At 41.2% G+C, this 23,821-nt stretch overlaps 1 protein-coding gene across 4 annotated transcripts in view; it reads left to right on the forward strand.

Moving 5' to 3' along the window:
- The window catches only part of NUP93 (nucleoporin 93), a 112,724-nt gene that overhangs the window by 49,810 nt on the left and 39,093 nt on the right, over nt 1–23,821 (forward strand). For 3 of the 4 annotated variants that reach the window (XM_004057681.5, XM_055364296.2, XM_055364295.2), the window contains 2 exons: nt 16,575–16,637; nt 23,606–23,734. In XM_004057681.5, coding sequence (XP_004057729.1) covers nt 16,575–16,637; nt 23,606–23,734 — 192 coding nt within the window. Of the gene's footprint in view, nt 1–28; nt 374–16,574; nt 16,638–23,605; nt 23,735–23,821 lie in introns of those variants that run through there. The other variant, XM_063700217.1, reaches the window with a different exon arrangement.

A 23,821-nucleotide genomic window follows, 5' to 3' on the forward strand; every position in this document is an offset into this window, starting at 1 on the left:
GTTTGTGCTTTCAAACTGATGGCTGACTTCTCTGAATTTGTGTAGAGCACAACGAATGGTGATGCTGTGCTCCGGGGGCTGCAGTGCACCCTTTTTAAAGGGACCCTGCAATCTCATTGTTTAATTTGACTCTTTAGTGCTTCAGTCACATCAGCACTTGCAGAGGGGTTGTTCTTTTCCTTTTTCTTCTTTCTCTCTTTTTCTCTTCTCTCTGTCCTTCTCCCCACCCCCATCCCTCAATTCAGGCAGTTTGGGGTGGGAAAAACTTGAGCACTGGTTCCGACAGAGCTCATCTCATATAAGAAGGTATGGAAGAGCTGCAGTGATCGACAGCATCGACCGTTCTGTAACTCCTTAAATTTAAGAGCTGCAGGTAGGATTGGCCGTGTTTTGTAAAGAAATTAAGACAAATGCACCCTGGTAAATAGAGTGGCAGCATGTTGTTGCAGTGCCTCTGAAAGACAAGGTCTTGGTTTGTTTGAAAATTTGAGATAAATTTGGAAGCAGTTAACTCATTTGATAGAAGAAGTACTTGATTCTTCTGAGAATTGTTCAGATTTGTATCTTGCCATTCTAATATTTTTCTTTTAAAAATGTATTGGGTGGGGCAGAATTTGCTTAAATATTTAAATAGTTGGTTATTGGGATTTTTGTGAACTACTTCTTTAAGTAGCAAGTAGTGTGGTCTTTAGGATTTTTAAAGGAGATACATGTGAAGTGCAGAATTCTTGTATGAGGTGGAATATGAAAATAGAATTTATTTTATTTGCTAAAACCAGATCCTTCTTTGGGATTGCAGGTGAGAGTGAGTGAATGCGTGTGTGTGTTTGTTTGTGTGTGTGGTGTGTCTGTGTGTAGGATTCTTTAGGAATTCAGTCCTTTATATTTGGTGATTAGGGAAAAAGTACTATTAGAGATTTTTTTGAACTATCTCACAGGAAATGTTTTAGCATAAGGCTTGCAATGAGAAGAACTAAACAGTAACACCAAAGAGGAGGATTCCTAAGTATTTACTAAATATTGGCAGTTTAAATTGAGATGGTTCTTTTTTATTTCTTAAATTCAGCCTCAAAAGAGATCATAGGAGTCCTTTAAGTATATTTCAAATTTTTGGCTAGAGAATATAATTTGCGTAAGTGAAATGAAAACTTCCTAAGTCATGTAAGCATTATCTGGAGGGTGATAGAATTATAAATGTTGCCTGCAATACTTTTAATACCTTGATTAATATCAAAGATACAATACATTTAATTCGGCATTAAAAAGCAGCTTGTTTGTTGTCTTCCCTTAAAAGCAACAACAAAATATGATGATGCATATGGCTTTTTATCCTAAGGAATGTATTTGTATTGTGGGACCTGTGGGGTCTGGACCTCTTTCTGAAGCATGTACTTGGAAATTGTTCACCCTAGTTGAGGGGTTTATTTCCCTTTGGAGGTGTGGGGACTTTCTTTACTCTTAACAATAGGAAGACTTGAGGAGCTGTCAGTTGGGGAATACAGGAGAGCTGCTCAGCAGAGGGAGAGGAACTGTGAGAATTCGGCTCTTCTTGGCATTGGAGTTCTGGATTTACCCATGACTAAGATTCCTTTGAAACTCTGACCCAGTGCAGCATTGCAAAGAATCGATTTCTGAGATGAGACAATGAGATGTGGTTTGCATTTTGTAAAGATGGAGGAAACCTCTAACACTGACCCTGTATGGGAGATGACTCAATTATCCACGCCTTGGTACAGTTGCAAATTATTTTCCTTTGTCTGAAGTGGGTGGATGCCAGCGCCTTCATCAGAGCTCCTTAATTTAATGTATGGAAAATGTCTCAGCCACCATTTTTAACAATTAGCTGTATCATGGTCGAGGTGAGCTGTATTCTGAAGGCAGCTGCAAGGCCATTTCATTTACATTAGGTTCCATGGCACAGGAGCTTTGTTACTGTAAAACTAAGAAAATGACTTTGCACATTGTATAGAAGAGTTCTTTAGAAAGGTGGAGAATATTCCCAGAAAGAAAATGGAATTCTTTTGTCTACAGTAAGTATTTCTTGTACTCATATAGCGGGGAGAGGTTGAAAATTTGCTTTTGGTTGAATATGCAAAATAGACTTTTAAATGAACGCTGCAAATATGAAAAGTGTAACGCAGAGGTTCTGCGTTACACTGGATTTTTTTTTAATGTATTTCTCAAAAACCAGGTGCGATATATATACTTAAAAATAGGTTTTGTGAGTGATTTTAGCACATGATTTTAATTATTCATCAGTAATTTAAGTTAATGAGAAGTATGAATTTATCACTAGTCACGAATGGAAATGACACTTGAGAGGAAAAAGAAATCTGAATATAGTAAATTTAAAAGAGTTCAGGTTTCTTTTCACTGTCTTTTAAAAGCAGTCTGTTTTCCATTCCTGAAAAGAATTGCTGGATTTTAATTTTAGTGTCTTATTTTTGCTCTTGTTTTTAATGAAAATGCTTCCGGGTTAATGACCTATAATAGCTGATTAAAATACACAAGAAACAAATGTTTTGACAAAACAAGATTTTTGTTTTCAAAGATCAGTAGATTGAGGTTCTCACTCTCACTCATGGGGATAATTTTTAGTGCCTTCTACTTAATTAATAGTTGTGACTTCAAAGCTGCTTGTGTAAAACTCCTGTTTGTAATTGTAAGCTTATAAATCTTGATTCTTAAAATTAATGGGATTTGACCCGGCTTATTTCTTTGTTTCCTTTATACTGTTACTAAGAGGAAACAAGTGGATTTTAACTTTGATTTGTGTTTCTTTTAAAGGCTGAAGAATTTTTATCTTTTAAACCCTGAAGAATTTATAGTGCATGTATTTTATAGTAAACTTTACCATGAAGAATTTGCTCAACATGCTTTATTAGCTGTTTCAGGAGTTGAAGCTTCACAGAACTGGGTATCTGAGAATCCTTTTAACTTGATATCAAATTTATAAAGCCAGCTGTTCTTCTAGCTCTTGTTGCACTAGCTCCTGTTTATCCTACTCACTGAGTGCTGTCTTCTGTAATTAATAGATGTTGGAAACTAGGGAGAAAATGATTTTCTTCACATCAGCCTTTTCATTGACATAGGAAGGTTCGGTTGTTGTAAGCCCTGGTTAGAATCCTACAAGATCCATAAATCTGTGGCGCAAATATTAACTTACGGAATAAGAGCCTAGATCTCAGCATAATTTTTTAATTATGGGGACAGCACTTAACATGTTTAAATATGTGGTAGAATGCAAAGGGATTCTTTTCCCTTGGTTTTTATGAGGCTTGCACCTTGAAGTGAAAGAGTTTTAGGTCAGCAAATTAGAACTCCATTTTAACTGCAGATTTGTTTGCATAAAATGTTTGGTTGGATGACATGGGGGGTATCACAAAGCCTCCCTTTGAAATTTTTACAGTAAAACTTGGTTGAAGATCCTGGTCTTTTTTCCTTTTGTTGGCTTTATAATAAGGCTAGGTATTAAGTACCCTGGGGGAGGTAGGAGAGACCCAGTTTCTTCCTATTTTCTTTGCCTCCACCATGGTCTACTCAAGTTTGGCTGCTCGGAAGAGCCTCTCCTTTCTGGTACTTGTAGGGGATTCCTGAACCTCTTCAATCTGGAAACTCTTCAGTTTTCTCATGAAATTTTAGCCTGGCTGATAGTGAAGAGTCAGGGATTGGTTCTTTTTGCAACAAAAAATGTATTTGTATCAAACCTTTTACTGCTCTGGCAGTACCATAATGTGGATAAGCAAGCATGTCAGCCAGCTCGCTAGGAAATATTCCGTGGTACTAAGATGGCAGAGAGGAAGGAGTAAAATGGCGTCACCAGGAACACTGTGATAAGGGGTGGACCGCACAAATTATTTTCTTTAAATTAAGTTTGAAGACACCTTTAGGAGCACTGCCTTGCCTATTTACAGCCACTTTTTATTGTTAGAAGATAAAAATGTTGAGATTTTCGAAGTAAAGATTTAACTAGCACTTATATGTAGATGGCTTCAAATGTTCCTTCTAAGAAATTGATGGCAAATATGGTTAAAATAGAATTTAAAGTACTTTGTGTTAATACTTCTGAAATGCCTTGCCTTATGCTTTCTTTTTCTTTTTTAGTATAAAAATTTACTCCTTCCAACATAGGGTGAATTTTTAGAAAACAAAGGACAGTATGCTTCTTTATGGTGAGGTGAAGTAGCATTCCTATGAAACTATGTTATTTGTCTCTGGTTTTCATTCTAGCTCTTTGTGGGTTTTAGTTATTTTATATATAAAATATATATTTTGGCCACCTTCAAAAACAAAGCTTATTTTCTTTCTTTTGTGGTTCAAGGTATGGATTATTTTGCATGTGAACAATAGTCATAGTGGTAATGACAGTGTTGATTTCTCACCTGTTCCCATCTCTCATGAAGTTGGAGTTCTGTTGCTGGCCTTAGAGTTTAGTGCAATCAGCTCATGTTATAGTTAAGTAAAGGAAGGCTTAACTGCAGTTAAATAATTTTCTCAAGGTCATACATCTGGAAAGCAGTCGATTTTGCCCTAAATCTGGACCACCTGACTCCTAATCTGTGCTGCGCTGTGTCTCTGTCTGCATCTGACTCCATTTCTTTCTCTGCCAGCTTGCTGGTGACTGATTGATCTAATGGATTGAGCTTTCAGCAAAGTCTGTCTTGGCTTTGCCTTAGCAACCTAACTCACAGAGATGTTCCTTTTCAGCTGTGCCAGAAATTACTTACTGAGCTGTGCTTGGAGTCTTCCCGGGCCTGTGTTGAAGATGATAAGCATTTATAAACAAACATTTAAAAATAAACTCTATCTTGCAAGTTGAGCTTTTGGGTCCATTGTGTTGGCTCGGCATGAACAGTGAAGTCTCCTGGGATGGGCAGAGTTGTTACATTCATGTGCTGTAAGCTAGGATGGAGCCAGGCATTCTGACATGTCCTTTTAGTGGGTCACGACCTTTTTAACTCTAGGTTTGAGGGGTCCTGCAGGGCAGAGTCTCCCCTTCTCCTCCCAGTAAGGATGAGCTAGGTGAAAGGTTTTAGCTCGCTGTCAGTTTCAGGCAATTTGTATTTGAATAATGGTCTTACCGTCTCTCTTTCTGTTGCCTGTATTCGCCACTCCAGCTAAGCAGTGTTTCCAGTTTTCCATACCTGTGGTGACAATGGTGAGTGTTGCATTCTGCAGTATTCCTCAGCTCTGACAGGGTAAAGTCACAATGTTTCCAAACTTAATTAAGGTCTTAGAGAGTGTGAAATCACCAATACTGTTAACAAAGGATTACCTTGATGAATTCCATTTAAGAGAACGTGAAATTACAAAAGGGAAGGTCTGTTTGTTTTAGTAGTCTCCAAACAAATCCATTTTTGAAGAAAGAATGTTTGAATAAGAAGAAACTGCAGCAAAACCAGAGCTCCCTTTTCTGTGACAGATCTGTGATGATTGGTGCTCCAATCCCATCAGCATAAGCATTGCTGCATAGCAGGAGGAGCTGTGATTTTCGACTGCAGTGTAAATGACTGACACCGTATACCAGCAGGGAAATGTGAGACTTGGTTCCCAAACATTGTCCTGACTAACAGTGCTCCTTGTGCTTGCTAAGTAGAACTCGAGGCTTAATCCTGAGCGCTGTAGAAACCAGCCTGGCAAAGCTGCTCAGCTCCTACCTGACTGACTGCGAGACACACCCTCTGCTATCCTTTCCTGCTCGTGGCCCCCAAATCTTGCTTTTGTTTCTTTTTTCCAAAGGGAAAAAGACACTAGATATGACAAAGCTGGGGATCTGTGTGTGTGCTTTAAATAGTAAAGAATTGCTTTAGTGGGTTCTTGTAGGGTGGGTTTCGGGAGCTGTGGGAAGGAATGCTGGTCATGATAAAGGCCCCTATTGATGCATTCCCATTTTATACTGCACTGCGGTTTTAGCATCCAGAGTCCTTTGGAAGTGGATTAATGCATTTCCAAGGTGGAAATCAGTTCCCTGAAGACATATTGAAACATTTTTTATCATCCCTGAATGTATCTTCCTTATCTTATCTTGCCCATCACCTTAGCGTGACTATGTGATTAATATTTTTTAGATCTATTTATACCTTGGGTGAGGAGAGGGCTCTGCTGCTGCTCTTTGAAGCCAGACATACTGTGACACACTGTTAATATTCCATTTGTGAAGCTAGATTGAACCATTTTCTCCTCCAAATCCTCTCTTTTCTTGTGTCTCCAAAGTTTAGCCCTAACCTTTTTGGAGTGATTGCGGGAAGGGGATAAAATGCTCACAGTTATCCCTGCTTTCTCTCCTGGGGTTACCTCAGCAGTCTGACAGCAGTTGCCTGGCTGCTCTCCCTCCCTCACTGGACTTCTGTCGGTCCTGCTTCCCCTACCCTCCCAGGAGAGAAGAGAGAGGATGGCCAGCAGAGGCCCTTCCACCACAGCCTGGCACATCCTGCTGCATCACGGCCCTTCTCACTAGGACACGGGCTCTGGCCTGATTTTCTGGAGGTGGTAAAGTAGCAGTACAGAGCAGTCAATTCCTTTCCCTATCCCTCTTGTGACCTCCAAAGGAAAGTTGCTTCTACAACGCTAAAAGGGTAGCATAGGGCTTTGCTGGATTTTGGAGAAGAGGGAGGTTCTGCTGAGAAGCATTTTTTCCATTAGTGCCTGGGTGGCCATCATTTATCATTTTATTCATTTATATTATGCCCTTAACTTGTTTGCACTCCATACGGAGTCTCAGAGCCCTTCAGTAACTGAGCTGGAAGGACTGCTTCCTGGGATGACCAGAGAGAGAAGTGCAAATAACAGAAATGCCCCAGGGCTCCTGAAAAGGGCAGAACTGGCTTTGCAGTAGTAGCACGGAGATTTAAATGGCCATCATAGGAATGCCCTTAACCTTGGCCTTCCTCCCCAAGTGCAGCAACAGATGCGCTAAGCAGCCCTAGCTTGATACTGTGGTGTAGGTATCAGAAGAGCCATCTAGTAGTTATGTGCCTACATTGTGTTGACAAGGGAGATGTGTCATGCATCTCTGGTCTCCTCAGTACCCCACCACAGGAATGGCATGTCCCCATTATTGCAGATGACTTTCCCTGTAGCTTTCCCCTCTGGGTCATGGTGAGTCCCACCTCTTAATTTATTTTATTTTTTTTTACCCGATGCTGAAATCTTTGAAGTTGGGTTTTTGTTGCATGATAATTTTTTTTTCTTTTTTGGGAGGTGGAGGGGTGGTAATAGGTAGGGTCTGCAAAAGGCATTTGGATAGACTTACATTAGTGTCTCTACTGTGGCTTTCCCAGAAGGCAAAGGTGCAAATGGAGTTATATCACAGCTGTGATGGCATGCCCCTGAAGGGACCAAGCATGCCAGCACACTTGGGCTAAAGTGTTGCCTGTAAAGCCCTTTGCTGGTCCAGAAGGAGGCATTGCCCAGTGCCATGTGTTGTCAGGTTTTGAATCACCTTATGCACATTCAATTCTCTTTAACCTGTGAGAACTTATAGACCATTCTGAAAACCAATTTAAATCATGGGGGCAAATAATTTGTTTTGCCTTAATGGACACAAATCCATCACATAATTGTGTGAACGTTTTTTTAGCCCAATAGCAGGAACCATGTACAAAATGGGACCCAGCAGTCTGACAGTGACAGATGGCCTGGTGCCCACACAGTGCCATGTTATATCGCCAAGGTCTGCCACCTGTGGCTCCAGAGCTGCCTGCAGCAGTGATGGATCTGCTGAGCTGGCAAATGGTGGAACTCCACAGCCACTCTTACAGCGTCTGCTGCCACCTGCTGAATGAGAGCAGCTAGGCTTTTGCATAAATGCACAGCAAGAAATCATATAACAGCATTAAAAACATATTACAGTTGGCGAATGTCAGCTCTGCCCGCTTAGCACTGCTTTCTGCAGGGTTATTTTTGAAGTTATATATGCAATCTGTGAACAAACAATTTGAAGTATTAAAATTTTTGTAGAAAATAAGCAGTGGGGCCAGGTGCAGTGGCTCACGCCTGTAATTCCTGCACTTTGGGAGGCCGAGGCAGGTGGATCACCTAAGGTTCAGGAGTTCGAGACCAGCCTGGCCAACATGATGAAAACCCGTCTCTACTAAAAATACAAAAAATTAGCTGGGCATGGTGGCGTGCGCCTGTAATCCCAGCTACTCAGGAGGCTGAGGCAGGAGAATTGCTTGAACCTGGGAGGCAGAGGTTGCAATGAACCCAGATGGTGCCACTGCATTCCAGCCTGGGCAACAAGAGCAAAACTCCATCTCAAAACAAAACAAAACAAAACAAAAAAACAAGCAGTGGGACTTTAAATATCTGAGTTGGAGAATAAAGCCTGGACTTTTGCTATTCAGTCTGTATTCCTTGCAGAAGGAAATTCAGTTTCTCATGGGCCTTGTAAGCTGACGTTTTATGTATTCTTATTTTATTGCAGTAATAGTGTCTAATGAAATAACCAAACATGCTATAAACGCTTATGGAAGTTCACCCAAATCTTGAAACTGCTCAAATTAAAAAATTTCTCTGTTCATTTTCTGGGCTTTATCAGTAATGAACATCTCTTTGCACTTGAAAAAATCCTTGAGGCGCTCTCCGTGTAGGCATCACAAAAGGGAGCTAATGAAAAGCGAGTCCACACCGTCTGATAAGCCCAGAGGCTCTCCAGGTACTGGTAGGATTTCTGTTGTGCTCATCTGAAAACAGTATCTTACTTCATCCTTCCTCATTTTCTCCATAAGTAGTTTTTTATCTTTGTACTAATTTTATCCAAGAGAAGTTTTTAGAAGAGGTCATTCATTTGTTCAGAAATTGGCAAGAAGGTTTGGGAGAGGTTCAGGGAGTATTTTACTTAGAATGAGCTGAAGCAAAGTAATGGTACAACTTACATTCCTGTCTTCTTAGAATGTGGATACTTCTCCGTTGCACTAACTAAAGTACTAACTTTAGTACCAGCTGAATACTCAATAGTATTCCAATACTTATTGGACTTCTTGTTTTATCTTGGAGCAGATCCTTTATTGATTAATTTTTAACTGCTTTATTATGTTTTCTTTCCTCCTTCATTGCCTTCTAGCTGTTGCTTGTGTCTTAGCAATGGTTTTTCAACAACATTGACCACTCCTGATGCCACTGCTCATTTTGTGTTGATGTTATTTTGATTTGGAATGTTGGCTGCAGATTTCCTATTAATTTGTATGTATTGTACGTATTAAAATGAGAGATGATACATGAATTTTGTAGCACCCAGCACCTATTTTTGTGTCATACCAGATACCTTCTGGTAAATGTTCAGCCTGCTGTAGATGCCTCACTTTTACATTTTGATATGGTGGATTGCTGGTTGGTCTGTTTAATGGAAAGAGACATGAGATAGTCTCTTGTGTTTTGAAGGTCATGAAAACATGACTATTGCCTTGTAAGCCCAAATCATCCTCTTGTTTATTTATTTTAACAGGAAATTTGTATGTTCATCAATTCAGACTCTATGTAACTGTCCAACTGTCCAATCACTTATCTGCTATAGGTGGGAAGGACAGAACTGTGAAAGAACCAATGTGAGCACTTTTTTGCCATCTGACTTTCCTGGCTAAGGTGGACACTGAATGTTTTTTTTCACAAAGGCTCTTATTTATTGTAGTTTTCACTTTCGGGAACAAATAAGCCAAGAGAATTTGGCCATTTGGCGAAAACAAACATCCTTTTGCTCGCTCCCTTTTTCTACAGTAGGAATTAGCTGCCATATGTATTCTGAAACCCAGAGTTTGCATGATAGGTAAAAATAAGGCAGTTTCATGCCTTTCTTGACCTGAGCCATTTAAGAGCCACTTTGGCTGCCAGGTCCTTGAGATGTGACTACACATTCCTTAGGAGAATCAAGTTAACCTTGATGTTACGTTCTGGGTTGTTCTTTGCCAGGATACATTGCAAGGCAGCGAAGCACTTTCTCTGTCAAAGATGGAACACATGACTGGAGATACTGCTTGGACAGATGTGTAGCATTTATTGTTCTACAACAATAATAGTAGCACCATTTTGGAACACTATGGTGTTGACCTCTAAAGCAACGAGTTCAAGCTTTTAGACTGTGACTCATACACACATACAATTACATATATATAATTGAAACAAAAGTTTCACAAATCAATACCCATACCACATATCTCTGTTGCATTTATTTTATTAAAAAATGCTGATTGGGCCAGATGTGGCAGGAATGTATAATCCCAGCTACTCCGGAGACTTAGGTGGGAGGATCACTTGAGCACAGGAGTTTGAGGCTGCAGTGAGCTGTGATTGTGCCACTTGTCTCCAGCCTGGGCAACAGGGCGAGACCCCATCTCTTAAAAAACAAAAAACAAACAAACAAACAAACAAACAAAAAACTGGTTGATTTCATGACCCAGTTATGAGTTCTGATTCATATTTTGAAAACCACTGTTCTAAAGGAATGCCAAAAACTTGACATTTGTTGTTTCATTTCTTTCCTATGTAATGTTTTGGGGGGAGGAATAAATGTGCAAACATAAAATATCAGTTTATCTCACCTTGATTTGGTATGATGAGAGATAGCATGGAGCGTGGAAGAGGGAAAACAAGGGGTCACAAAATTTGGGTTCTGAGTCTGAACTTTGCTACGTATGAACTGGGTCATCTGGACGTAGAACCCCACAGAGCTTTTAAGTTGGTAGAGGCTCAAGAAACTGTTTTGTACAGCTCACTCAACTTTCAAATCTCTATTAAGGATATACTTCAAAGTATGATCCAGTTAAGTAGTATTGAGAGACAGTAGCTTTGGGTTAAAAAATGAGGGCTAGAACCAGATGTATGTAACACACTTATACCTGGCACAAAGTGATCACCATTTAAGTGTTAGCTATTATTAGTATGCCATAAGCATTCTCTGAGCCTCAGCTTTATTGTTTGTAAAGAGTAGCCTGATGATGAAAACAAATTTAAGGAAATTTTACTCTCCTCCTGGGTTCCATCCTTTTAGAGAGAGAAATTGTTTTTTTATTTTTGCTGTTTAGAGGTTTACTCTTCCCTAAGTATCTCAGAAATAGTTGGTTTTGAGAGCCGGAACTATGTTTGAATGTTGCCTCTGCCTCTTCCTGGTCGGGAATTCTTGCTCAAGTTAGTTAAATGTGGAAATCTCAGCTTCTTACCTGTAAAATGGGGCAGGGGATGGGGGTAGGGGAGAGTGGGATGATCATGTCTGTTCTTTCATATTGTTAAAGGATTAGCAATAATGTCTTTGAATTGCCTAGAGCAGTGTCTGGCCCTTAATTGCTTCCTGAATGGTGGCTGTTATGTGTTATAGAAAGCTGGAAACCAAAACACATTTGAGGAGCCAGTTAGGCAAGGGTCTGTTTCAGCACCCTGGCAGTGAGGAGCAGTACACAGATGGGGAAGTCAGGAGGAGTTAGTTTACCTAGCTGGCCTGCAGATGTTTTGGGAGGTGTTCTTTATTGAGCTGACCCACAGCAGAAGGATCAAATGGGGGACTGTGAGCAATTACAAGTGCTTGTTGATGGGAATGAAGGGATAGTAGTGATGGGGAGTTCTGGGGGTCATCATTAGATGCTGGCATCTTCCAGTGGCAGGTGAACTGTTGGGCCTTTTCTGTACCCACGGGGCATCTCAGTGGCAGGGAGCCAGTTCATCCTTCTTTCCAGCTCCCTTCTCCAGAGAACTCATTTTCCCATAAGCTATACGAGTACATCTCCTGGGTGAGGCATGAGAGGCATATCACAGGAGAAGGAGTTTGGAGAGAAAGGAAACACGTGGGTAGGAAAGGGAAGTCAGGAGATCTGTGGGGGACCTGGACTGAGGCAGGTATGGTTCTGCCCAACTTTTTAGTTCTTTAATTCCAGTGGGCTGTTACTTTTCCTTGAGGTGTGGGTTATTTGAAAGAAACTCACTGCCACTAGATGGCACACAGATCCCAGCAGTATTCTGATGTATAAATTACTATTTTATACTTTGGGAGGCTGAGGCGGGCAGATCACGATGTCAGGAGTTCGCGACCAGCCTGACCAATATGGTGACACCCTGTCTCTACTAAAAATACAAAAATTAGCTGGGTGTGGTGGCGTGTGCCTGTAGTCCCAGCTACTCAGGAGGCTGAGGAGGCATAAGAATTGCTTGAACCCGGGAGGCGGAGGTGCAGTGAGCCAAGATCACGCCACTGCACTCTAGCCCGGGTGGCAGAGCGAGACTCCATCTCCAGATAGATAGATAGATAGATAGATAGATAGATAGATAGATAGATAGTTGTGTTATTATTTTAAAAAATATTTTGAAAAGACAGACCACGTGTGTTTTTTAAAATAAAATATGATGTATAACCTATTTAGCACTTCATTTTAGAAAGGAAGAAAGGATGAAAAATTAAAATTCAAAATCTATTTTGTGGGCTCAGTTTGTGCTTAGAGCCCAGTTTTTTAAGTATGTAATGGTTAATAGTCTTTGTTTATATGTGGGTGAGGTTTGACTCACACACACACGCTTCATTTAATTTATTGAGAGTTCTAAAATGTAGCTTTATAATAAATATTTTAAAGACCAGAGTAATCTATCCCAAAACAATAATGTCTTTTTTTTCTTCTGTTTCATTCTTGCTTGAAATTTCATCTCTCAGAAATTTGGGAATTGCATTTCTTGCAGAATATTATTTTGCTTTTCAACAAATGTGGTCATTGCTTTGCATTTGTGTTGTAAGTGTGTGTGTGATAGAGAGAGAGATGTGAACATGGGTGTCATTAAAAGAATGGGATAGGCTGGGCGCGGTGCCTCATGCCTGTAATCCCAGCACTTTGGGAGGCCGAGGCAGGCGGATCACGAGGTCAGGAGATCGAGACCATCCTGGCTAACACGGTGAAACCCTGTCTCTACTAAAAATACAAAAAATTAGCTGGGCGTGGTTGCAGGCGCCTGTAATCCCAGCTACTTGGGAGGCTGAGGCAGGAGAATGGCTTGAACCCGGGAGGCGGAGCTTGCAGTGAGCCGAGATTGTACCATTGCCTTCCAGCCTGGGCGACAGAGCGAGACTCTGTCTCAAAAAAAAAAAAAAAAAAAAAAAAAAGAATTGGATAGGCTGGTCATTACTGACTGGGAAGAACAGAAGAAGCCCAGAGAAGGAATATGACAGAACACCAGACTTAACCCAGGTCCCTCCCCTCCCCACAACCAAAAAGAAAATATTAGACCAGGCTTTGTGAGGCAGTGGTAATCCCCTCCCCCCTCCCCCACTACCCCCAAACGTAGCTTATTTGGACAATCAGCAGCATAGCGGCAGCCACAAAAAGGTGCCACAGAACAGAATCCATGCCTACTCATTGTTTGGGGGCATTAGTCATTGATAATAGTTTCATAGCTTTGTTTGTGAACCGTGACACTAAAGCCTTTAGCTTTAGCCACATTGGAGACCACTAATGAAAATGTGTTTATACTAAAGGTTTGTTGACTTGACATAATCATTTGCTGTGAAAGGTACAAACAAGGCCCATTAAAATCTGCCATTGTTTTGTGTCTGGGTCCCCTGTGATAGCCAAAAGCAGGTAGGTGGTGACAAGCTGCCCCCTTCTGAATGAACCATGTGGGTTCCTAGCTTTATGTGCTCTGGTTTATTGATGTCATTACATTATTAGGCAAATGACCGATGCCATTCCCCATCCTACCCCCGTTATCAGTATATGTATTTGGAGAGTCTTCATGTTGTGTCCTCAGAGCTGCCTGAGAGGCTGTGCTGGAGGAGTCTTTTTATTTTTATTTTTATTTTTATTTTTTGAGATGGAGTCTATGTCACCCAGGCTGGAGTGCAGTGGCGTGATCTCAGCTCACTGCAACCTCTGCCTCCCTGGTTCAAGCAATTCTCCTGCCTTAGCCTCCCGAGTAGCTGGGATTATAGGCGCCCGCCACCACGGCTGGCTAATCTTTGTATTTTTAGTAGAGACAGGGTTTCACCATGTTGGCCAGGATGGTCTCGAACTCCTGACCTCAAGTGATCCACCCGCCTTGGCCTCCCAAAGTGCTGTGATTACAGGCGTGAGCCACCGCGCTTGGCTATGGAGTCTTTAAGAGGGAACTATTTCCTGGGCTGCTGGTCATTGTTCCTATCCATCCCAGTGCACTGCCCAGGTTTTTGGGGTGTGACAGCATGTGATGGGGAGACATAGGCCAATACGTAAGGAATCTGGGAAATCTATAATTAGTAATGTTTTATTTAAATGTATATCCCCAATATTATCCTGCCTCCCCCACCTTCTTAAAAAGACTGAACAGAATACACTAATATGCCATATAATGATGTTTTGGTCAAGGACAGACCCAAATATACAACAGTGGTCCCATAAGATTACAATACCATATTTTTATTGTACCTTGTCTATAATTAGATACACAGATACTTACCATTGTGTTACAGTTGCCTGTAGTATTCAGTACAGTAACATGCTGTACAGGTTGGTAGCCTGGGAGCAACAAGTTAAACCATATGCAGCTTGGTGTAGTAGGCTATACCATCTAGGTTTGTGTAAGTATATTCTATGGTGTTCACACAATGATGAAATCGCCTAGTAGGAGCCTTTCTCTGAGTGTATCCCTGTTATTAAATGATGCTTGACTATATACTAAAACATTACAGTTGCTAAATTATAAAATGATCAAAAACTAATTAACCATGACAGTAAGTTTCCAATGCAAGAAAACGATTGTGTTTTAATTTAGCTTGTCATTTGAAAAGCTTTTGCCAAATTCTACTTTGTATTACATTTTCCCAAAGTTTCTTTAAAAAGCAAAAACACAGCTGGGTATGGTGGTTCACACCTGTAATCCTAGCACTTTGGGAGGCCAAGGCGGTTGGATCACAAGGTCAGGAGATCGAGATCATCCTGGCCAACATGGTGAACCCCATCTCTACTAAGAATACAAAAATTAGCTGGAGTGGTGGCACGCGCCTGTAGTCCCAGTTACTCAGGAGGCTGAGGCAGGATAATCGCTTGAACCCAGGAGGCAGAGGTTGCAGTGAGCCGAGATGGCGCCACTGCACTCCAGCCTGGCAACAGAGCGAGACTCCATCTCAAAAAAAAAGCAAAAACACGAGGCTGGGTGCGGTGGCTTACGCCGGTAATCCCAGCACTTTGGGAGGCAGATCACTTGCGGTTGAGCCAACGTGTTGGCCTCATCATGGTCAACATGGTGAAACCCTGTCTCTACTAAAAATACAAAAACTAGCAGGGTGTGGTGGTGCATGCTTGTAATCCCAGCTACTTGGGAGGCTGAGGCAGGAGGATCGCTTGAACCCAGGAGGCTGAGTTTACAGTGAGCCGAGATTGTGACACTGCACTCCAGCCTGGGTGACAGAGTGGTTTTAGACATGTATAAATGCACCAGTAGTGACATGCTTGTACCTTGCATTGGAGTATAGGTGGATCTGATGTGTAAGGTAACTTGAGTTCTTCATATTACAACTAAGACTTTGATCTCTACATGTCAATTGATGGGTCATCTTCCTTGTTCCTACTCAGCACCCCCACCAGCCCAAGCTATGGAAAAGAAACTGCCCCCTTGTATGAAGAGCAAGGTGTTGGCGGGGAAGTGCACTCTGTATATCTGTCTGTCTGTCTGCAACTGTGGCTATCAGAATAATGTCTCAGCCCTTTTCCTGTCAGATCTCGGCTGAAGCAAATAAGGACAATGAACAGCAGCAAAGAGGTCATCCTGGGCATCTCTTTCACTAATGGAAGTCACCAACAGATCTAAATCTAATCGATCCTAATAATAGAGCTACATGTATTGAGCCTTGGGTCAATAACTTGATTACATTGTCTTATTTTTTTTACAAACAAATAAGCTGAGGTTTAGGGAGTTTGGGCGACCTGGCTAAAGTCCTGCTACTAGTAGTAAATGGAGGCACTAGGATTTGAAACTGTCAAATTTCAAAGCCTATCCTTTTGGCCATTGTGTTACAGGCATTTAACCTGTTTATATTAAACTAGACTTGTAGGCTGTCTTTTCACCTCACCTATATTAAACGAGCAGTGGACATCATCAGACCTGAAAGAGAGAGTGCACATGGCAAAACACTGGAAGAAATGTGTAAAGAAAGGATTTTTAGAATATCCCAGAGATTGGCCAACAAGTGAAAAGCACATAGACAAGTGGGCAATGATGATGTCATCAATGTTAGGAAGAAATTAATTTAAACCAACAGAGAAATATAGACTAAGGAACAGTTAGAGGAACTGTGACTAGCTCCATCACCAAGGCTGTATCTGCAATATGAGCCATTTAGGAATTTTGAAGGACAGTCTTGACTTTCCACTTTTTACATGTTTATGGGATATAGAACCCCACACTGTTGTTTCATGGGGACTTTACTTTGTAACAATCATCATGTGCTCCCAGAATGGAAGAAACTAAGAAACATCTGTAAAAATCATCTATGTTGATGTTTTCAAGTTGGGAGAGTTCTGTGAGGTGTAGGTAGCATAGTAGATACCATTATGGTTATTGTTTGCCCTGCAGTATACTTTTGATTTTTTGAAAGTTAATTTTAAGTTGTGTTAATTTTCCCCCATTTATAGGGCTTCCTGAAGAATGAGAAGGACAATGCCCTGCTGTCTGCCATTGAAGAGTCCCGGAAGAGGGTAAGAAAATTAACCAAAATGTAGATGTATACAGATGAGGGCAAGAGGGCTGGGCGTGGTGGCTCACATCTGTAATCCTAACACTTTGGGAGGCTGATGCAGGAAGTTCGCTTGAGCCCAGGAATTCAAGATCAGCCTAGGCAACATAGTGAGACCCCATCTTTACAAAAAATGCAAAAAATTAGCTAAGCATAGTGGCACACGTCTGTGGTCCCAGCTACTCCGGTGGTTGTGGGAGAATTGCTTGAACCCGGGACGTAGAGGCTGCAGTGAGCCAAGTCGCGCCACTGCACTTCATCTTGGGGGACAGAATGAGGAGCGAGATCCTGTCTCAAAAAAAAAAAAAAAGCAGATGAGGGGTAGCAGTATATACTAGGGGAGTGTGGGATCTGGAAGCTGGAATCTATCCTATGCCCAGTTCTCTCCTACAGAGAGAGTTCTACAGGAACCATTTTTTGAGGAGAATACCATGCTTTATAACTCTGTATGTATTTAGTGACTGAAATGCATCTGAGACACTGGACTGGACAATTAACTATTAAATTAATCTTAAAATGGAAAGACCAGAAAATTAGTGGTTTCATTGTTATTGTATAAATGGCATTTTGGTTTCTACTGAATCAGCAGTTCAGAAAAGCAGCTGTGATCGCTGACAATTTCCTTCAACTTAGTTTCCTTTTATTACACAATATGAGTGGACCACCTTTTATATTAACAATTTCTCCAAGCTCAAAAAAAATTAAAAAAGCACACACACATGAAACTAGCTCCATGCTTGAAAAGATGGTAAATAAGTCCACCAAAGAGCAGCCATTATATGTGCAACAATATTCTGCAACAAGCAGTCCTGCAAGATACTCAAAGATTGTTTACTAACATGTGAGTTATCTCCATTTATTTCTGACAAGGATCCAAATATCAAAACCTTTCCATAACATCCCATTATAGTGAAAGAGATTTTTGGGCCACTGGGGCCTTTCAGTGAGGGAAAAGAAAGGCTAGTTGTCCTGTGGAATTGGTTCTAGAAGTGCAGCTTTCCCCAGGAAGGAGGCTGGCAGGATACATTCCATCAGCTAGCAGTGGCCCTCTCTGCAAAGGGTGTAGGCTTGAAGTGACACCTCTGTTTTGCTGTTTACTTATTTAATTCTTATATCCAGTGAAATTTATTTATTACGTAGTTCAAAAATAATAAAGTGAAAAAAATGCTGCTTCTCAGTGTGCTTTATTAAAATATTCTGTGAAGGTGAACATGTCTCAGTAGTACTGAGGTGAAATAGGGCAGCAGGGAGACTTGCCAGCTCCAGTTTATAAGGAAATATTCCAAAGTCATTATTTAAATGACTGATATGTTTAGTTATCAAAATAAAATTCCCATCATGCACAGTGGCTCACGCCTGTAATCCCAGCAATTTGGGAGGACAAGGCAGGTGGACCACTTGAGGTCAGGAGTTCGAGACCAGCCCAGCCATCATGGCAAAACCCTGTCTGTACTAAAAATACAAAAATTAGCCAGGTGTGGTGGCGCACACCTATAGTCCCAGCTACTCAAGAGGCTGAGGCAGGAGAACCGCTTGAACCTAGGAGGCAGAGGTTGCAGTGAGCTGAGATCGTGCCACTGCACTCCAGCCAGGGTGACAGAGTGAGACTCTGTCTCAAAAAAATAAATAAAATCCCCAAAATTTCATTAATTATATTGTTGGCAATAGTACTTAGTCATAGATACAGAGAAATTCACTTGATTCAGATCTGAAAATATTTTTAAAAGGGTTTTTTTTGGTTCACACATTAAGTGAGTTACTCACCAACATTGATTCTCCTGCTGTAAAGGACCAGTGAAATTAAATTAGGATTGTTGAATGCTACCAAGCTTTATTAATCCATTTACCCCACAGAATGTGTTTCTGGAATTGGCAGTCTCTGAACATTGTGCCATACTGAGACTAAATGTGCAGCCAGCCAAAACATTTAGGTGACATACCACAGTGCAAAATGTGTGCATATGTGTTTGTGAGGGAGGCATTCCAGTGTTGGGAGCCAGCCTAGGAGGAGACCTTTGACCTGTCTGGACACCAGGAAACTGCCACTGAGCAAGAATCATTTTCACACAAAAAGTGAGCAACTTTCTGGTATTTTTGTGAGTATTTCATGTTTGAATAACTTGCCAGTGTCCTGCTGAAATGCCAAGAAAACAAGCTACAAAACCACAAGTGTGTCCTGTCTTTCCCCATTTGGTACATCCCGGCAAAAACAGAACAACATTATCAGAACATATGCAGTGTTTCTAAAAGCCAGCAACAGTGCAGTAATAAACGGGTGTGAAGTCAAAGCATATTGCCCTCTTCCCTTTATGAAAATGGGGTTCAAATGCTCCCCACCTGCTCTTAATTCAGCTGTCCAATTCTTCCCATGCTTTTTTTCTTAACTGTGTTCAAAGAGAAATATTTTCCACACATAACAAAAACTTGAAAGATTCAGATTTAATTTATAATAGTTTCTCCACTGTTTTGTCATTTTCTGTGGATTGTTTTGCCTTCCTTTTAATTTTTAGATCTCTCCACACTTCCAGTTTATCCTTTTTCTTTTCTATTGAGTTTCTTCTTATCACTGCTTCCCACCTCACCTTAGACTCTCATTGCCCTCCTCTTAGTTATTAGTTGAGCAGTTCTGTTGATTCCCTCTCATTAGTTCCTCTAGTTAGCATTCTTCTTTGCACTTTAGTTCAATGGTTCAGATGTGGATATAAACAAAATAGATTGGAATGGGACAGATGGGTGACTGATCGTCCCTGATTAGCCCACAGATTGAATGTTCGATTACCTCTAATGTAATTAAGATAAGCTGGGGGTGATGCAATTAAGGGAAGAGATTTTTGATATTGGATCATTTATTTATTTTTTGAGACAGGGTCTTGCTCTGTCACCCAGGCTGGAGTGTAACGGTGTGATCTTGGCTCACCGCAACCTCCATCTCCAGGGTTCAAGTGATTCTCCTGCCTCAGCCATCCGAGTAGCTTGGATTACAGGCGTCTGCCACCATGCCCAGCTAATTTTTATATTTTTAGTAGAGATGGGGTTTCACCATGTTGGCCAGGCTGGTCTCGAACTGCTGACCTCAAGCAATTTGCCCACCTGGGCCATTTATTTTTATTTGAAGCTCCTTATCACACTAATGGTAAATAGAACTACAGCACTGTTCATTCAGGTTGTGAGGGTGTTTCTAAATGAGTAGCCTGGCATCCTTTCAGATATATCTGAGGATTTGAACCCGGAAAGCTGATAGTTTTCAAAGTACTTTCAAAGTGCTAAGCAGGAGTTCTTGGCACACAGGCAGGCAGCCCAATTAACAGGGAATGGTTAATTCCCACTGTCATCATTCTGACCCTTACCTGATGCTGAAAGTCTGTCTCCACTGTCCTCTTCAGCAGTCTCTGTGGGTGGTATATTGTCTGTTTTCTTTAATTGCCTTTGCTACTCTGCCACTCTTAGCCAGAGGTCTTGTCCTTAAGAAAAAAAGACTTGCTACACTTTGTGGTGTGCTCACTTCGTGTTGCAGCTCAGTAGGCTGTATAGCATATCAACCTCCCCCTGCCTCCTAACTTCTACCCTACCTGATCCTTATGCCACCTGGCCTTCCATTTTACCTTGCTGGGAGAGGCTAGAGGCTGAGGAGGCAGTTGGTTTGACCACTATGTAGGAAAGTTTTAGACAAAATTGTGGCTCACACTTGTCCATTCTTTCTGGACAACTTCTAAGAAAATTATCTCTTCCCCCCTGCCCCACCCCACCTTTGTGTTCCATCATACTTCTCTTGATTTAAAATGCATAACTTTCATGTTTAAAGTTTACAGATGTGAGCAAGAAGCAAAGGTTTTTCTCTGGGTATTTTTTAGCTCAGGCTGACTGCCTGGAATGGTCCATTCTGCCTGACTCTCAGTGAAAAGAAAAAAAACAGTTGGAAGACTGTTTTTAAAATTTGTAATTATCATTTCTCCTGTGTCTGCAGAATATGTATTAGAAAAGGGTCCAGCAACGCACCAACCTTCTTCCTAATCACGTGTCTATGTGTATGTATGTCTGATGTCCTTTTTTCACATTTTAATAAATACTGGTCTGAAACGAAACATCCCAATTGTAGGAAGAGTATATGTATGTGATTTTTCTAACAGTTCCCCAAAGCTCATGCATATCAATATTATCAGTATAAATTATCTGTGTTGCCAATAATAAAGCAGGCATTGCTAATACTCATTCCCTTATTGCTGCCTAATTAGATGCCAATCTGATTGTAAATGAAATGGCTTTTTGAAAAGGCTTAAGCTGATGGGAAACCTGGTCTGCCAATTGGAGAATAATAGGCTGAGAATGGTCATAATTCAATCTTTATCTATGTTGTTTTAATTCTCAGATTTTTTTTTTTGTCATCTTCCTTCTTCCCTCTCCCACCCACTCCCCAGACTTCCTTTTTTGTTTTCCTTCTGAATGCCTTTATTTTGTCAGCTACCTGCAACTACCAGTAGACAGTGGCTTTTCAGTAACTTTGAGTAGCTTGGTAGGCAGTTTAATCCCAGAGGGCTCTTTTTCTTTTACTGGTTTGCTTCCTCCTATGAAAGTTTAGTGTTTCTTTAAAAAATCAAATCAAATCACTGGGGCCTAGTGCAGTGGTTCACGCCTGTCGTCCCAGCACTTTGGGAGGCCAAGGCGGTCGGATCACTTGAGGTCAGGAGTTCGAGACCAGCCTGGCCAACATGGTGAAACCCTGTCTCTACTAAAAGTCTTAACACGAAAGTTGGCCAGGTATGGTGGTGCATGCTTGTAATCCCAGCTACTTGGGAGGCTGAGGTGGGAAGATGGCATGAACTCAGGAGGCGGAGTTTGCAGTGAGCTGAGATCATTCCGCTGCACTCCAGCCTGGGCAACAGAAAAAAATAATAATAATAAAACACTGGGAGAAACTTGTTTTTTCTTATCTTAGATGTTTATTATATCGTAAGATACTATTGATTTTATAATCCGTCATGATTTTATATGCTACAAAGAAAAAATACTGCTATGACATACGATCTAATTTCAGAGCTTTTATAAAGATGTTTATATTAATAAACACATGGAAAGATGCTCAACATCATTAATCATTACGGGAACATAAATCAAAACCACAGTGAGATACCACTTTACACCGATTAGGATGGTTACAAGCAAAAAACAGGGGAAAAAATATATATATATGGTTTTTATGTTTTTGTTTTCTGTGACAGTCTTGCTCTGTTGCCCAGGCTGGAGTGCAGTGGTGCAGTCACAGCTCACTGCAACCTCTATTCTCATGTCGCAGCCTCCCAAGTAGCTGGGATTACAGGCACACACCACCACACCCAGCTGATTTTTGTATTTTTAGTAGTAATAGGGTTTTGCCATGTTGACCAGGGTGGTCTTGAACTCTTGACCTCAACTGATCTGCCTGCTTCAGCCTCCCAAAAGTGCTGGGATTACAGGGATGAGCCACCACGTGTGACCAGAAAACAACGTATTAAGTGTTGGTGAGGATGTAGAGAAATTGAAACCCTTGTGCACTGCAGGTAGAAATGTGAAATGGTACAGCCTCTATGGAAATAGTATGTCGGTTCCTCACAAAATTAAAAATAAAATTACCATGCAGTTCCACTTGCAGCTCCACTTCTGAGTATATACCCAGAAGAATTGAAAGCAGGGATATTTGTACACCCACGTTTATAGCATTATTCACAAAAGCCAAGAAGTGGAAGCAACCCAGGTGTCCATCAGTGAATGAATGGATAAAGAAAATGTGGTATATTCATACAGTGGAATATTTTTCAGCTTTAAAAAGAAAGGAAATTCTGACACTTGCTACAACTCTTAAGGACATTATGCTGATTGTCTCTGGCTTATTTCACTCACAAAAAGACAAATACTGTATGATTCCATTTATGTGAGGTACCTAGAATAGTCAAATTCACAGAAACAGAAAGTAGAGTGGTGGTTGCCAGGAGCTAAGAGATGGTGGTGATGATTGCACAATAATGAGAATGTACTTAATACCACTGAACTATACACTTAAAAATGGTTTATGTGGGCTGGGCACGGTGGCTCACACCTGTAATCCCAGCACTTTGGGAGGCCGAGGTGGGCAGATCACCTGAGGTCAGGTGTTTGAGACCAGCCTGGCCAACATGGTGAAACCCTGTCTCTAGTAAAAATATAAAAATTAGCTAGGCATGGTGGTGGGCGCCTGTAATCCCAGCTACTCGGGAGGCTGAGACAGGAAAATCACTTGAACTGTGGAAGCGGAGGTTGCAGTGAGCCGAGATCGTGCCACTGCACTCCAGCCTGGGCGACAGAGTGAAACTCTGTCGAAAAAAAAAGAAAAAAAAAGTTTATATTTTACCAAAGTTTTATTAAAATGTCTTAAAATCAGTGAAAATCAGTATGTTGCAAACAGTTGTCAGTAAGTTTATTTATTTATTTATTTTTTTGGAGATAAGGTCTTGCTCTGTTGCCCAGGTTGGAGTGCAGTTTGTTTTGTTTTGGTACAGGGTTTTGCTCTGTCACCAAGGAGGGAGTGCAACGTTGAGATCACAGCTCACTGCAGCCTCGACTTTCTGGGCTCAAGTGATCCTCCCACCTCAGCCTCCCAAGTAGCTGGGACTACAGGTGTACACCACCGTGCCCAGCTAATTTTTTGTAGAAAGGGTTTTGCCATGTTGCCTAAGCTGCTCTCGAACACCTGGGCTCAAGCAATCTGTCTGCTTTGGCTCCCCAAAATGCTGGGATTACAGGTGTAAACCACCACGCTCAGTCAGTAAATTCTTCAAAGATAGTTTTTAAAGTAGATTGCTTTTTCTCTACCTATGGAGAAGTGGTTGGTCTGGAGGGCTTTAGGTTTCTGTTGGGTCTTAAACCATGTTTTTTTTGTTTTTTTCCTGAGGGTCATTGTTCTCTGTTCCTTTCTGGCAGACCTTCGGCATGGCTGAGGAGTACCATCGGGAGTCAATGTTGGTTGAGTGGGAGCAAGTGAAACAGCGAATTCTGCACACACTGCTGGCATCAGGAGAAGACGCCCTTGACTTTACTCAAGAAAGCGAGGTAGCTTGAATGCAAAAGATAAACTACTGTTAATAAAAACATGAAGTCAAAGAATACTTGTCTACTTGACTAGTATTTTTGGCACAG

Source organism: Gorilla gorilla, chromosome 18 (genome assembly GCF_029281585.2).
Source record: "Gorilla gorilla gorilla isolate KB3781 chromosome 18, NHGRI_mGorGor1-v2.1_pri, whole genome shotgun sequence".
Taxonomy (NCBI): domain Eukaryota; kingdom Metazoa; phylum Chordata; class Mammalia; order Primates; family Hominidae; genus Gorilla; species Gorilla gorilla.